This window comes from Schistocerca cancellata, chromosome 3 (genome assembly GCF_023864275.1).
Source record: "Schistocerca cancellata isolate TAMUIC-IGC-003103 chromosome 3, iqSchCanc2.1, whole genome shotgun sequence".
Lineage (NCBI taxonomy): Eukaryota > Metazoa > Arthropoda > Insecta > Orthoptera > Acrididae > Schistocerca > Schistocerca cancellata.
In genome coordinates, this window is record NC_064628.1 from 869,856,203 (window position 1) to 869,870,066 (window position 13,864).

Below are 13,864 nucleotides of genomic sequence, written 5' to 3' on the forward strand. Positions count from 1 at the left end.
CTGGGGCATGCCTGATGATACCATTGTCTTCTGGAACACTCGCTGTCCAGGACATGTCCTGTGTTCTACTACTTAAAAAAACCTTCCAGCTGCTCACATATCTGAAAACCAATTCTGTGTGCTGTGACCTTGATTAATAGTTTGCACTGTGTCAAATGCTTTCTGGAAGCCTAGGGACATGGAATCTGCCTGTTGTCCTTCATCCATGTTTCACAGGATATCTTGCAAGAAAGGGGCAAGTTGAGTTTCACACAAGCAGTGGTTTCGAAGTGCGTGTTGATTTGTGGTTAGAGTCTGTTATTTCTCAAGGAAATTTATTGTATTTGGATTGAGAATATACTCAAGAATTCTGGAGTAAACTGACATTAAGGATATTGACCTGTTACTTTGTGGTTCCATTATGTTACCCTTCATGTATTCGGAAGTCACCTGTAATTCTTTCCAGTTGCTTGAGACTTCCTGCTGGTTGAGAGAGTCACAATACATTCCCTCTAAATATGGGCCCAGTGCGAAAGAGTTCTCTGTGTCCATCTGAACTTGGCAGCTTTCCTGTTTTCAACTCTTTTAGCTGCTTTCCATTGGCAGGAATGCGTTTTGCTATGTTCTCCGTAAGAGAGTTTGTGTGGTGGTCAAATGTGGGTTTATCTTTACAATCCTTCTGCATTAATTATATTTAAAATGCAAAAATTAAAATTTTTGCTTTCTTGTTGCTGTCTTCCATTGTCACATCACACAGGTCGATGACTCACTGTATAGAAGCCTTCGAACCATTAAGGGATTTTACATAGGACTAGAACTTTCTTCGGTTCTCAGCAAGATCATTCGCTAAGATGCCACTGTGGAAGTTGTTGTATGCTTTGTGAAATTGTCCTTTATATACATGCATGAGTTTCAACTAACTTTTACATGTTGACATCTCTGCATTCTTTTATGATCTGGAACTGCAACAGTCTATTTTGTAAGCATTTTCCAAATGTTGTTATTAAACCATGGCAGGACTTTTCCATCCATAATCCACTTGCTCAGCATGTGTGATTTAGAATTAGTTTTAACTTTGACCATAATTCTACTATATCCATCATATTGGAACTAAGTGACATCCATTCATTGCCTAGATAGAATGCTAACAACTGTTTATTTGCTCTTTGCAGCTTAAAAATTGTCCTAGCAACTAGACAGTTTCATCATCAGGGAGAGTCCGCAGACAGATTCATCATCAGGGAGAGTCCGCAATCCTTATTTAATTACAAAACTGCCTGACTTCAGTCTATAGATCACTTCTCTTTATTTTCAAATAACCGGTTTCAGACCAGTTGCCCATCTTCATATTGTTTGTTACTGTCACAGAGTAACTTTTGAGAGTTCCATATTGACAAATTACTCCATAACTGTAACAAATGATCTAAAGATGTGCAACTGGCCTGAAATCAGTTGTTTGAATGTAAAGAGAAGTGACCTGCAGTCTAAAATTGAGCAGTTTTGTAAGGTCAGCCATTTTTGTGGTTATGAGGGCTGAAATATTTCAGTTATGTGTGGTTTGTTGCACTAGTTATTCAAAACAGTTTTGGAAAAAACATTCAGAACTTCTTTGTAAGACTATTTATTTATTTATTTATTTCATGTACCATAGATCCAGTTAGTGAGTCAACCACAAGGATATGGAACGTATCAAATTGTACAGGTTTCAGTTTAAACTTACAATAAATACAAGGGCAATTCAATGCCAAATTGTACATAGTTTAAGTAAGACATACTATAATTACAGTAATAGATACAATGTCAGCTAGATAACATAACGACCATTTAACAGAAAAAGGAGTTTCAAATAAAGGTTATAAATAAGAGTATAAAGTTAAATCAGATACTAGGCCTACAAGAGTAAATACAGGTACAGCCAATCTGTTGTTACAAAATATGTGATAATGCTCAAATGCTCAATAAAATCAGTTGAACTAGTTCTAGACACAATAAGTTTAGTGATGGTATACATTTTCTTTCAAATATTCATCCACAGTATAAAAAGATTTCTCTGTTAGGTTATCTTCGAGAACTTGTTTAAATTTTGGCAGTTCTGTATGAACACATCTGATATGTAGTGGGAGAGCATTAACAGCTTAATGCTGGAGTAGTAAACTCCTTTTTGTACCAGAGTGAGACATTTCATTTCGATATGTAGGTTGTTTTTGTTTCCGGTGTTATAGCCATGGAAATTAATGTTGTCTTGGTAGATAGAATAATTTTTGCACACAAAGGTTAGCAAGGAAAAAATATACTGTGAGGCAGTTGTTAGGATGCCTATCTTTCGAAACAAGTGCCTGCAAGAGTGTCTTTGATTGACCCCACACATTGTTCTGATTGCTTTTTTTTTAGACGGTGAAAACTTTTTTTGCAAGTGGTTGGTTCCCCCACAATATGATAGCATATGACATCAATGAGTGGAAGTAGGCAACCATAATGGCGTCAAATTCAGTCACTGAAGAAATTACCCGTAATGCAAATGTTGCCGAGCTAAGTTTTTTACATAGATGAAGAATGTGAACTGACCAATTACATTTGCTGTCTATATAAGCACCCAGGAATTTTGTATCTTCAACTTTCTATATTGGTTGATCTCTACATTTTATGTTAATTTCATCGAGATTACTTTGTGATGTATGGAACCTCATATAATGAGTTTTATTTGCATTGAGTGAGAGACTATTTGAGGAGAACCAATTTAAGATGTCATTAAAAACAGTATTTGTAGTTTGTTCAAGATTGTGATCTATCAAATTGTCAATTAGAATTGTGGTATCATCAGCGAACAGGGTAAATTTGCTGTTTGCCTCAGAACAAAGAGGAAGATCATTAATGAAGATGAGGAATAGCAGTGGGCCAAAAATGGAGCCTTGAGGCACACCACACATTATCGTGCCCCGTTCAGACGAGGATGTATGGGACAGGTCTTGCATCTATGTCTATCCTATCTAGTTCTATCCTATCCTATCTAGGTACATCCTCCTACCACCACCTACGCCTGTCCGGTGAATAACATTACCTATCACATCAAAGGCAGGGCTACCTGTGAAACCAATCATGTGATCTACAAGCTAAGCTGCAACAACTGTGCTGCATTCTACACTCCTGGAAATTGAAATAAGAACACCGTGAATTCATTGTCCCAGGAAGGGGAAACTTTATTGACGCATTCCTGGGGTCAGATACATCACATGATCACACTGACAGAACCACAGGCACATAGACACAGGCAACAGAGCATGCACAATGTCGGCACTAGTACAGTGTATATCCACCTTTCGCAGCAATGCAGGCTGCTATTCTCCCATGGAGACGATCGTAGAGATGCTGGATGTAGTCCTGTGGAACGGCTTGCCATGCCATTTCCACCTGGCGCCTCAGTTGGACCTGCGTTCGTGCTGGACGTGCAGACCGCGTGAGATGACGCTTCATCCAGTCCCAAACATGCTCAATGGGGGACAGATCCGGAGATCTTGCTGGCCAGGGTAGTTGACTTACACCTTCTAGAGCACGTTGGGTGGCACGGGATACATGCGGACGTGCATTGTCCTGTTGGAACAGCAAGTTCCCTTGCCAGTCTAGGAATGGTAGAACGATGGGTTCGATGACGGTTTGGCTGTACCGTGCACTATTCAGTGTCCCCTCGACGATCACCAGTGGTGTACGGCCAGTGTAGGAGATCGCTCCCCACACCATGATGCCGGGTGTTGGCCCTGTGTGCCTCGGTCGTATGCAGTCCTGATTGTGGCGCTCACCTGCATGGCGCCAAACACGCATACGACCATCATTGGCACCAAGGCAGAAGCGACTCTCATCGCTGAAGACGACACGTCTCCATTCGTCCCTCCATTCACGCCTGTCGCGACACCAGTGGGGGCGGGCTGCACGATGTTGGGGCGTGATCGGAAGACGGCCTAACGGTGTGCGGGACCGTAGCCCAGCTTCATGGAGACGGTTGCGAATGGTCCTCGCCGATACCCCAGGAGCAACAGTGTCCCTAATTTGCTGGGAAGTGGCGGTGCGGTCCCCTACGGCACTGCATAGGATCCTACGGTCTTGGCGTGCATCCGTGCGTCGCTGCGGTCTGGTCCCAGGTCGACGGGCACGTGCACCTTCCGCCGACCACTGGCGACAACATCGATGTACTGTGGAGACCTCACGCCCCACGTGTTGAGCAATTCGGCGGTACGTCCACCCGGCCTCCCGCATGTCCACTATACGCCCTCGCTCAAAGTCCGTCAACTGCACATACGGTTCACGTCCACGCTGTCGCGGCATGCTACCAGTGTTAAAGACTGCGATGGAGCTCCGTATGCCACGGCAAACTGGCTGACACTGACGGCGGCAGTGCACAAATGCTGCGCAGCTAGCGCCATTCGACGGCCAACACCGCGGTTCCTGGTGTGTCCGCTGTGCCGTGCTTGTACAGCCCTCTCGCAGTGTCCGGAGCAAGTATGGTGGGTCTGACACACCGTTGTCAATGTGTTCTTTTTTCCATTTCCAGGAGTGTATGTAGGCATGACAACCAACAAGCTGACCACATGAACAGCCACCAGCAAACTGTGGCCAAAAAACAAGTGGACCACCTGTAGCTGAATACGCTGACAAGCATGATACCCCTCATCTCAATGACTGCTTCACAGCCTGTACCATATAGATCCTTCCCATCCTTCCCACCAACGCCAGCTTTTCTGATTTGCGCAGGTGAGAACTTTCCCTACAATACATCCTACGCTCCCGTAACCCTCCTGGCCTCAACCTACGTTAGTCACTGTCCTCACTCATCCAGCCCTCTCCCTGTTCCCATTCCAGCACTACACAGCCATCATTTCACTGCCACACCCAGTCTTTTAATTTCTTTTATTTTTATTTCTCTCCTTTCCGCTGCTTACCCCCTCCCCCCTCTGCACCTTCTCTCCTACCCTCCGTCTAAACTGCAACACTCTAACTGTCCGCCACTCCCACCATACTATCCCTCCCCCTCGCCGCCCCAGCCTCCTCCTTACCCCCACCCAGTCGCCACTCCCATCATGCACTGGTGCTGCTGCTCGCAGTGTAGTTTCAGCTTTCTGAAACTGCAGATGTGTGTGCTAGTTGAGCTTGCGTGAGTGTGTGTATGCGCGTGTATGTGTGTCTACTGCTGACAAAGGCCTTAATGGCCGAAAGCTATGTTTGTGTGAATCTTTTAATTGTGCCTATTGCGGCTCAGCATCTCCGCTATATGGTGAGTAGCAACTTTCCTTCGCTCGAAATGCTTCTGTTGGTCTCATAAAAACTTGTGATCTAGATGAGCAAGTAAACAGAGTATATTTATTCACTATTGGGGTAGACTTTTCATATTATTGTTTTGTTTGCACACCTTTGTTGTACTTTCCTGAAGTTTTTAGGGTTAGTATTGCATTTGTGGAACATTTACAACCAGATATAGTTTTTGCAGGATGTATTTGTTCAGAATCAAAGATTGTACCATATTTCTAGGTGGAAATTGCAAATTTGTTATGAATTATTAAGCTACTTCATTGATATTACCTCTCTTCTAGGAGGACAAAGAAAAAAAGAAGAGGAAGATCCGTCTTGAAATGCACTTAGACCAGCTCTTTGTTGATGGATTGGATGCATATGTTTGGATCTATGACCCGATTCCAGTGTATTACTGGTTTTTTGGCACATTGCTAGTGCTTGGTGCTATTGCTATCTGCTTATTTCCTTTGTGGCCACCATCTGTAAGGTACACAATTTTTCATTAAAAGACTTAATTTGAAATTTGCTGAGAAACAGAAAATTACTTAGTTTCTAATGGGACACAGCTAACAAATTTTCTTACTTTTATGAATGTTTAGTTATATAGCACATAGCCATTTTTGACTTATACTGATTGAATTTAGTTGTCATAACAATAAATGAAACATTGAAAATATGTTGCCTAAACCTTTTATTGATTACATTTACTAGTAACTTTAAAACTTTCATACAATTTGATCTTTTGCAATACTCAGTTGGAAAATGAAGAATGATCACCAATTACAACATGATGTAGAAATACATGTTTGCATGGTTCACTGCACTGATACAGGACAAAGCAATAAATCAAAGTAGCATAATGTTCACAGAGTACTGTCTATCTAGCGTGCATGAAAATAATGAGCCCACAACACTATATTTCATTTACTGAAAGAATTGCCAGTTTTTTTTAGCGTCATACTGGGTTAACATTAGGGCCACCATGCAGTAGTCTTTTTCATCAGCTATGTATTGATGTTCATTGAAAAGGTTATTTTTAAATAAGTAGTCATTAAACTGGTCAAGGACTATATACTCGAGTCCTTCGGCAGCTCCAGAAGAATACAAATGGAGTGCTAGTCAGAGTGACGGTGTTCTTCTTCGGTAGTTGATTGATACGGCCAAGTTTCTAGGTTGCGGGAAAAATGATTCTGATCAAGTAGTAATTGAAGGTATATTTTATTCTCGGTAACAGTTGGTCAAGAATGACTTTCATCATTTGAGCTGTAATGTCATAATAACCGGGAGACACTGATCTGATATGTATGATGGAATTTTTTTAATGTATCATCAGAAACATGCTTAAAAAAGAATTTCTTATAACTGTTGTCATTTCTTCTTGTGAAATAATGGATAAGATTTATTTTTGTTTGTGGTTCAATCGTGCTTGTCAGTAAAGTGAAGTACTGCTTTAGTTCCTCAAAAGAAACAATTCAATCCTTTGGCTGTTCTTAGCCTATCCAGATCTTTGTTTTTTTTTTTTCCAGAGGACAACTGGTCTTTGTCTGTTGAGGATTAATGTATGGGCAATCCCAAATTTAACAAGCAAACTGCTCCCAGAAGCCATATCAAGCGGTTTGTACCGTTTGACTTGTCATCTCATTTGTAGTCCATCTGTATTATCGAAACGTAAAACAATTTCTTTTTTTGTAGGAAAACTGAACTTGCGAGTTGTCTCATAGTTGGTCTGCGGAATAGAAAGTTCTGCTCAGACAGCAACTATGTTGTCAACAATCAGTCACCAACTTGTGTATTTTGAACCATGTTCGACAATACAATCCATGTATTTGTTGTACCTGCATCAGCAGTTGTTCAGTCTTAATTGTAGATTGTTTGCTGATGTTTATTGTGATCTATGTTCAAGTATCCTCATGAAACAATTAGTAATAAGAGGATACTGAATGATGTAAAACTTGAACAGCTAGCTGGTATGAACGAATTGGAATGGGACGAGTTTATGGATGAATTCTCGGACAGTGGAAGTCTCTACAAACAACCTTCATATGAGCATTCAAGTGATGATACAGATGCAGACAACAATGAATGCAATGAAGAAAACGAGCAGGTTGGTCCGATAGCACGCACTGCAAATAACAGTGACGAGTGGAGTGACATTCCTCAAGATCCACCAGTATTTGTGTTCTGCGAAGATGGGCAATTGAAAATAGACTTTAAAATGTTGGCATCAATGCACTTGTTGATTTGTTTCTTTCCGAAGAGATACTAATGTCATTATGTGAACAAATAAATTTATATGTGAGCCAGGAAGCAGGAAAATGTGGGACAACCAGACTCTCAAGATGGAGGGATACAGGTGTTGTCAGAATGAAAGTATTTCTCGGGCCGTTGCTGTACATGGTACTTGTCGTTTTCCATCGATAGAACATTACTGGAGCACAAATTCTTTTTACAGTGTCACAATCTGGAGATCTGTTATGAGTGGAAACAGATTTCAGCTGTTATTGAGATATCTACACTGCTCAGACAACTCATCCAGTGACCGACTCTACAAAATTAGACCAGTTGTGGGCCATATCAGTAGCATCATGAGCAATAATTGTGTTCCAGACAAGAATCTCTGCATTGATGAATTGGTGGTTTTGTGGTCAACTGTCTGTTTTTCAGGCAGTATATCAAGAACAAGAAACACAAGTACGGTGTAAAACTTTATGAACTCTGTGAATTTGACGATGTGGATCTCAAAATAAAAATCTACTGTGGCAAGTCACAGGAGAAGGCCGAGACAGGTCATGCATCTGAATTTGTTTTACACCTGATGGAAGCTTTCTTGAACAAAAGCTTTGTGCTTCATATGTACAATTTCTATAATTCTGTGTCACTTACAAAACTGTTGTCGACTTACAAAACCTATTTGTGTGTGTGTGTGTTTGTGTGTGTGTGTGTGTGTGTGTGTGTGTGTGTTTGTAACATTACATAACAGCAGAAGGGAAAGCCCAAAATCATCAGTTACTATGAAACTGAAGATAGGTCAGATGGTGTGGAAAAGAAATGACAATCTTGTTGTTTACAAGTGGGAGTACAAAAGAGAATTTTTGACCATTTCTGATGTGCACCAATAGCAAAATGGTGGAAGTTCGCAATCAAAAGTTGCGAAGTTGCCCTGAAACCAAGCATAGTCAGAGAGTACAACAATAGCATTTCAGATGTTGATCAGATAGATCAAATACTGTCATATTATTCAGCATTGTGAAAAACGGTTAGATGGCAAAAAATGACATAAAATAAAATTTAAAAAAATTAAAAAAAATGCTAAAGCAGGGCAGAGTGTGCACACAACAAAAGAAACACCAGGGGCCATGATTCGTTTTATCATATTTGTGAAGAAAAACCAGCTATTTGTGGGGAAGAATGCTTCAAGTTATATCATCAGTTAAAAAAGAAAAAAAAACAACTTTATCTTCATTATCATTACTGACAGAAAGTGCAAATTTACCTCTAAAGTTAAAATATTTGTACAAATCTGTGTATGCACTTTTCTGTTAGTTTATTCCAAGTGTGAAAATAAAAATTCTATTCCACCATGTCCAGATGAATTCCTATACCAGTCCTTGATCCCCAGGACCTGTAATTCACATGTATTTGCTGTGAATATTTTCATATCTGACTTTATGCTAAACTTGTTTCCTCTGAGTTAACTCGTAGTGGGCTCCAGCGGCCAGGTCACCAGGTGTGTGATTACTCTTCGTTGGCAGTCAATGTGTTAACGGGTCAGATTTAATTGTTTATGTCTGCTTGTAAACAGTATGATTTTCCAGGATGGGGCATTATCTGTATGTTTGATGTACAGATTTTTGCAGATTCATGGGCTGTTTTGCACTATAGAGTGTCTATCCTGTCGTTTGGGCTTCCCAACCTAACTCCCGCACCTTACATTGTGCATCCCACCTCTGGTGATATAGTGAAAAACACAACTAGTAGAATGAGTAACCCAAAGTGTTTAGTGATGACTGCAGATATTGACGTGGCGATGATTATTTGTGAGTTCAGGTTCAACCTGGAGAGGGACAACTGCTACAGCAGACGACACAGGACACAAATAAGGAACCCAAAGCTCCCTACACCCCAAATGTGGAGAGCCACAATGTACAATGACTTCATTCCTAGAGTTTGTTGAGTGGACACTGAATGGTGGAATGTATGTAGAGAACGTCATTCATTTCATTCTGGAGCTATTCGTGCAGTCGGGGAAATGTATTTTTCCAGTAGGCCAGTGCCTTTGTGCACACTTCTCACATAACACCCCATTCAACATGTTTATCAACTCTCCTGGCCAACTTGATCAGCTGAGCTTTCTCTATTGGTTATGCCTAATGGGACAACATATGATCAAGTCCGAAGTACTTGCAGTTGCTCATGACCATTTGTAACAAAAACTGCAACACTGGCTCGCAAGATGATAATTGATGCATTTATATTAATCTGTATATAATATTGCTGCACGGTTGTCTGCTTCTAAAGGAATAGGAAGAACACAGGTATACTGATATTTAAATTATTCCTTAAGAAAATTATTCCATAGATAGAAGATTCTTTGTTTATGGCCATGTATTTTCTACAAGCTTTACAACATGCGAATAAAATTTCATTCATATGCCACTATAGCTTCTGGTTGTTCACTGTTTATTTTCCTCTGGACTATAAGCTGGCCTCTTGAGATGTAACTTTGATTTTATATTTCTGCTGTTGCACCCTTATGGTGGTATAAACATCAAATTTAAAGTGATGATCACATTTCTGTGACTAATTTAATTTTATTGTAGCTGCAGTTTTTCTTGAATGGCAATTTTGAGTGTTCTTACCTTCTGGTTTAGTAGTTTGTTCTTGTATATCTGATTTATTGTTTGTCCTTTTCTACCATTAAATCTTCTCTAATTCTGAAATTTTAACTGTTGGTGGTACTTGTGACCAAGTTTCACAGGTGATTTTACTGTATAAATGTCAAATAGTTTTATTTCCTCCCACTCTCCTGTCTGTTGCAAGATGGAGAAACATTTGATTCCTAGTGGTTCTTTGTGTTGGCTGCAAGTATTGCGTGGAAATGTGATGTAACATCTGTTTAGTTTGGTTATTGATGAAAAATAGCATTTGGAAATTAAATATTTGTCTGGAAATTAGCTTTGAAGCCTAAATAATCTGATAAAGAAAAAAATCTGTCAAAAATCAAAGGAAGACTTGCTTAACAGTGCAATGTATATATGCAGATTGAAGTCACTAGTGAAATTTTTTTTTTTTCCAAGGCCGGGATTTGAACCTGGGCGAATGCGGTTACCACTATGCCGCCCTGGCACAATGGCTTTGCAACTGCATGGACTACCCTAACGCACCTTCTGGCTCAGTCCAAATTCCTGTTCATACTTGGTATTCCCCCTAAACTCAAACAGCATTGCAGAGCCTCTGCAACTGTATTAAAATAGCGTCTCAACATTAAATGACATAGGGGATCCTGTCTGAAACCCAGGCATAAGTGCTTTAACCAAATGAAACAATATGGTTCCAGAGACATTTTCAACTCTCAAACATCTATGATGTATATATGCAGACTGAAGTGATATATGCAGATTGGAGCAACAAATTAAAATTTATACCAAGACCAAGATTCGAACCTGGGCCTCCTACTCACTAGGCAGATGAGCTAACCACGGTGCCCCCTGGCTCAGTGGCTTTGCACAACTTCACAGACTCTCTCCTCAGTCCAAATTCTCATTCACACCTCAACCCATTTCATATGCCCCCTAAACTTGAACAGCAGTGCAGAGGTGCTCTAACCATGCGGGAGTAGCACGTCGCTTGATGCTGAGGTACTATTCCAATATAGTTGGAGAGCCTATGCAATGCTGTTTGAGTTTAGGTGGAATACCAACTGGATTGGGTTGTGAATGGGAATCTGAATTGTTGAGGGAGGTGTGCTAGGATAGTCTATGCAGTTGTGCAAAACTACTGTGCCAGGGTGGCGTAGTGGTTTGCATACCTCCCTAGCGGGCAGGAGACCAGCCTTGGTACCAATTTTCATATTTTGCTTCAATCTGCATACATACATCCTAGATATCAGAGACTTGAAAATATCTCTGGAACCGATTTCATTTGATCAACACTGTTATCCCCCCCCCCCCCCCCCCCCCCCCCCCCCCAAGAACCATGGACCTTACTGTTGATTTGATTTGTACTTGTTCCATAGATCATGAACACGACACTTCATAATGATGTGGAACGTGTCAGGTTAATAAAAGCTGTCTATAAAAGATATTACATTACGCAAAATATTACCCAAATATTACAATATCCAAAAATTGATCTAATGAATAGAAGGAGTCGCCATTCAGAAATTCTTTTAATTTCCTTTTAAATGCTATATGGCTATCTGTCAGATTTTTGATGCTATTAGGTAAGTGACCAAAGACTTTTGTGGCAGCATAATTTACCCCCTTCTGAGCCAAAGATAGATTTAACCCTGAGTAGTGAAGATCATCTTCTCTCCTAGTGTTGTAGCCATGTACACTGCTATTACTTTTGATTTCATTCGGACTGTTAATAACAAATTTCATAAGTGAAAGTACAGAGGCAAAGATGATGTTGAATGACAGGTGATGTACGAGGGGCGGCAACTTGAAATTAGCGGAGGTTGAAGCATGGGGGGTAATGGGAAGAGAGAATATATTGAAGGGCAAGTTCCCATCTCCGGAGTTCTGATAGGTTGGTGTCAGTGGGAAGTAACCAGATAACCCGTACAGTGTAACACTGTGCCAAGATGTGCTGGCCGTGCACCAAGGCATGTTTAGTCACAGGGTTATCCCCATTACCAACAAACACTGTCTGCCTGTGTCCGTTCATGCGAATGGACACTTTGTTGGTGGTCATTCCCACATAGAAGGCTTCACAGTGCAGGCATGTCAGTTGGTAAATCACGTGGGTGCTTTCACACGTGGCTCTGCCTTTGATCATGTACACCTCCCAGGTTTCAGGACTGGAGTAGGTGGTGGTGGGAGGGTGCATGGGACAGGTTTTACACCGGGGGCGGTTACAAGGGTAGGAGCTAGAGGGTAGGGAAGGTGGTTTGGGGATTTCATAGGGATGAACCAAGAGGTTACGAAGGTTAGGTGCACGGTAGAAAGACACTCTTGGTGGAGTGGGGAGGATTTCATGAAGGATGGATCTCATTTCAGGGCAAGATTTGAGGAAGTCGTATCCATGCTGGAGAGCCACATTCAGAGTCTGGTCCAGTCCTGGAAAGTATCCTGTCACAAGTGGGGCACTTTTGTGGTTCTTCTGTGGGAGGTTCTGGGTTTGAGGGGATGAGGAAGTGGCTCTGGTTATTTGCTTCTGTACCAGGTCGGGAGGGTAGTTGCAGGATGCGAAAGCTGTTTTCAGGTTATTGGTGTAATGATTAAGGGATTCAGGACTGGAGCATATTCGTTTGCCACAAAGACCTTGCTGTAGGGTAGGGACGGTTTGATATGGAATGGGTGGCAGCTGTCATAATGGAGGTACTGTTGCTTGTTGGTGGGTTTGATGTGGATGGATGTGTGAAGCTGGCCATTGGACAGATGGAGGTCAACATCGAGGAAAGTGGCATGGGATGAGGAGTAGGACCAGATGAATCTGATGGAACCAAAGGAGTTGAGGTTGGAGAGGAAATTCTTTAGTTTTCTTCACTGTGAGTCCAGATCATGAAGATGTTTTCACTTTAGCCTCATGTTACACTTTCCACCTTCTAATACCATGTCACCCTCACAACATCCCCACAACAACTCCATTAAGTTTTATTTACATTCCCTCCGCAAATATGCCTTCGCCCTAGCCATATTATGCTCCAATATTTTATTTTCTCAGGCTTGTCTGACATTTGGCATTACCCCCAAAGGCCTCACACTTAAATTTCCCATCTCTGGCTGTAACCCTTCTTTCCATCAGTCCCTCCGTATACCAGTTCCAAACCGAACAATCCATAGCCCTCACCTGCCTAATCCTTCAGCTATACATCAACTCAGCCAATCAACACACCCGTCAACTCCTATCCCTAATCAGAGTCCTCAATCTTTCCTCTCCCACATCCACACCAGCTATTCAGAGCATCCTCCTACAGGCCAGCTGCAAATTAGAACAGCATGTGACCCTCCACCTCAAAAAACTAACCAGTCTCCTGGTTTCCCACCTCCGGAAAGGCAACTCACTCACCCTCCACAACCTTTCCAACAAACCTCAACCTCCTCTCATTGCTCACAGACCCAGTCTCTCCCATCAACTCAATCTCCCACTTCCAGCTCCACTCCCCTCAAAACCTCAAAATTCTAGTCAACACAGTCTGGAAGCACAACACCCCAATTCAGTAGTTAACCTTTCCTCCAAACCTCTCTCCCAATCCGAAACCTGTGTCCTATCCAAAGGCCTCACCTTCAGCCCTACTCCCAGATTCAACCAAACTGCCCTCGTCAAAGATTTACCGTCCTACATTCATAGTCTCTGCTGGAAATATCACTTTGCCACGAAGAAAAATAATCCTAATCCTACTCCTAATGATCCAACTCCCCAAGACACTATACAAATTGAA

The 13,864-nt window shown here is 41.5% G+C and overlaps 1 protein-coding gene across 1 annotated transcript in view; it reads left to right on the forward strand.

Moving 5' to 3' along the window:
- LOC126175934 (translocation protein SEC62) overlaps nucleotides 1-13,864 on the forward strand; it is a 112,673-nt gene that overhangs the window by 65,592 nt on the left and 33,217 nt on the right. Inside the window, exon 5 of the mRNA XM_049923012.1 lies at nucleotides 5,559-5,746. Coding sequence (XP_049778969.1) covers nucleotides 5,559-5,746 — 188 coding nt within the window. The remainder of the gene's footprint in view (nucleotides 1-5,558; nucleotides 5,747-13,864) is intronic.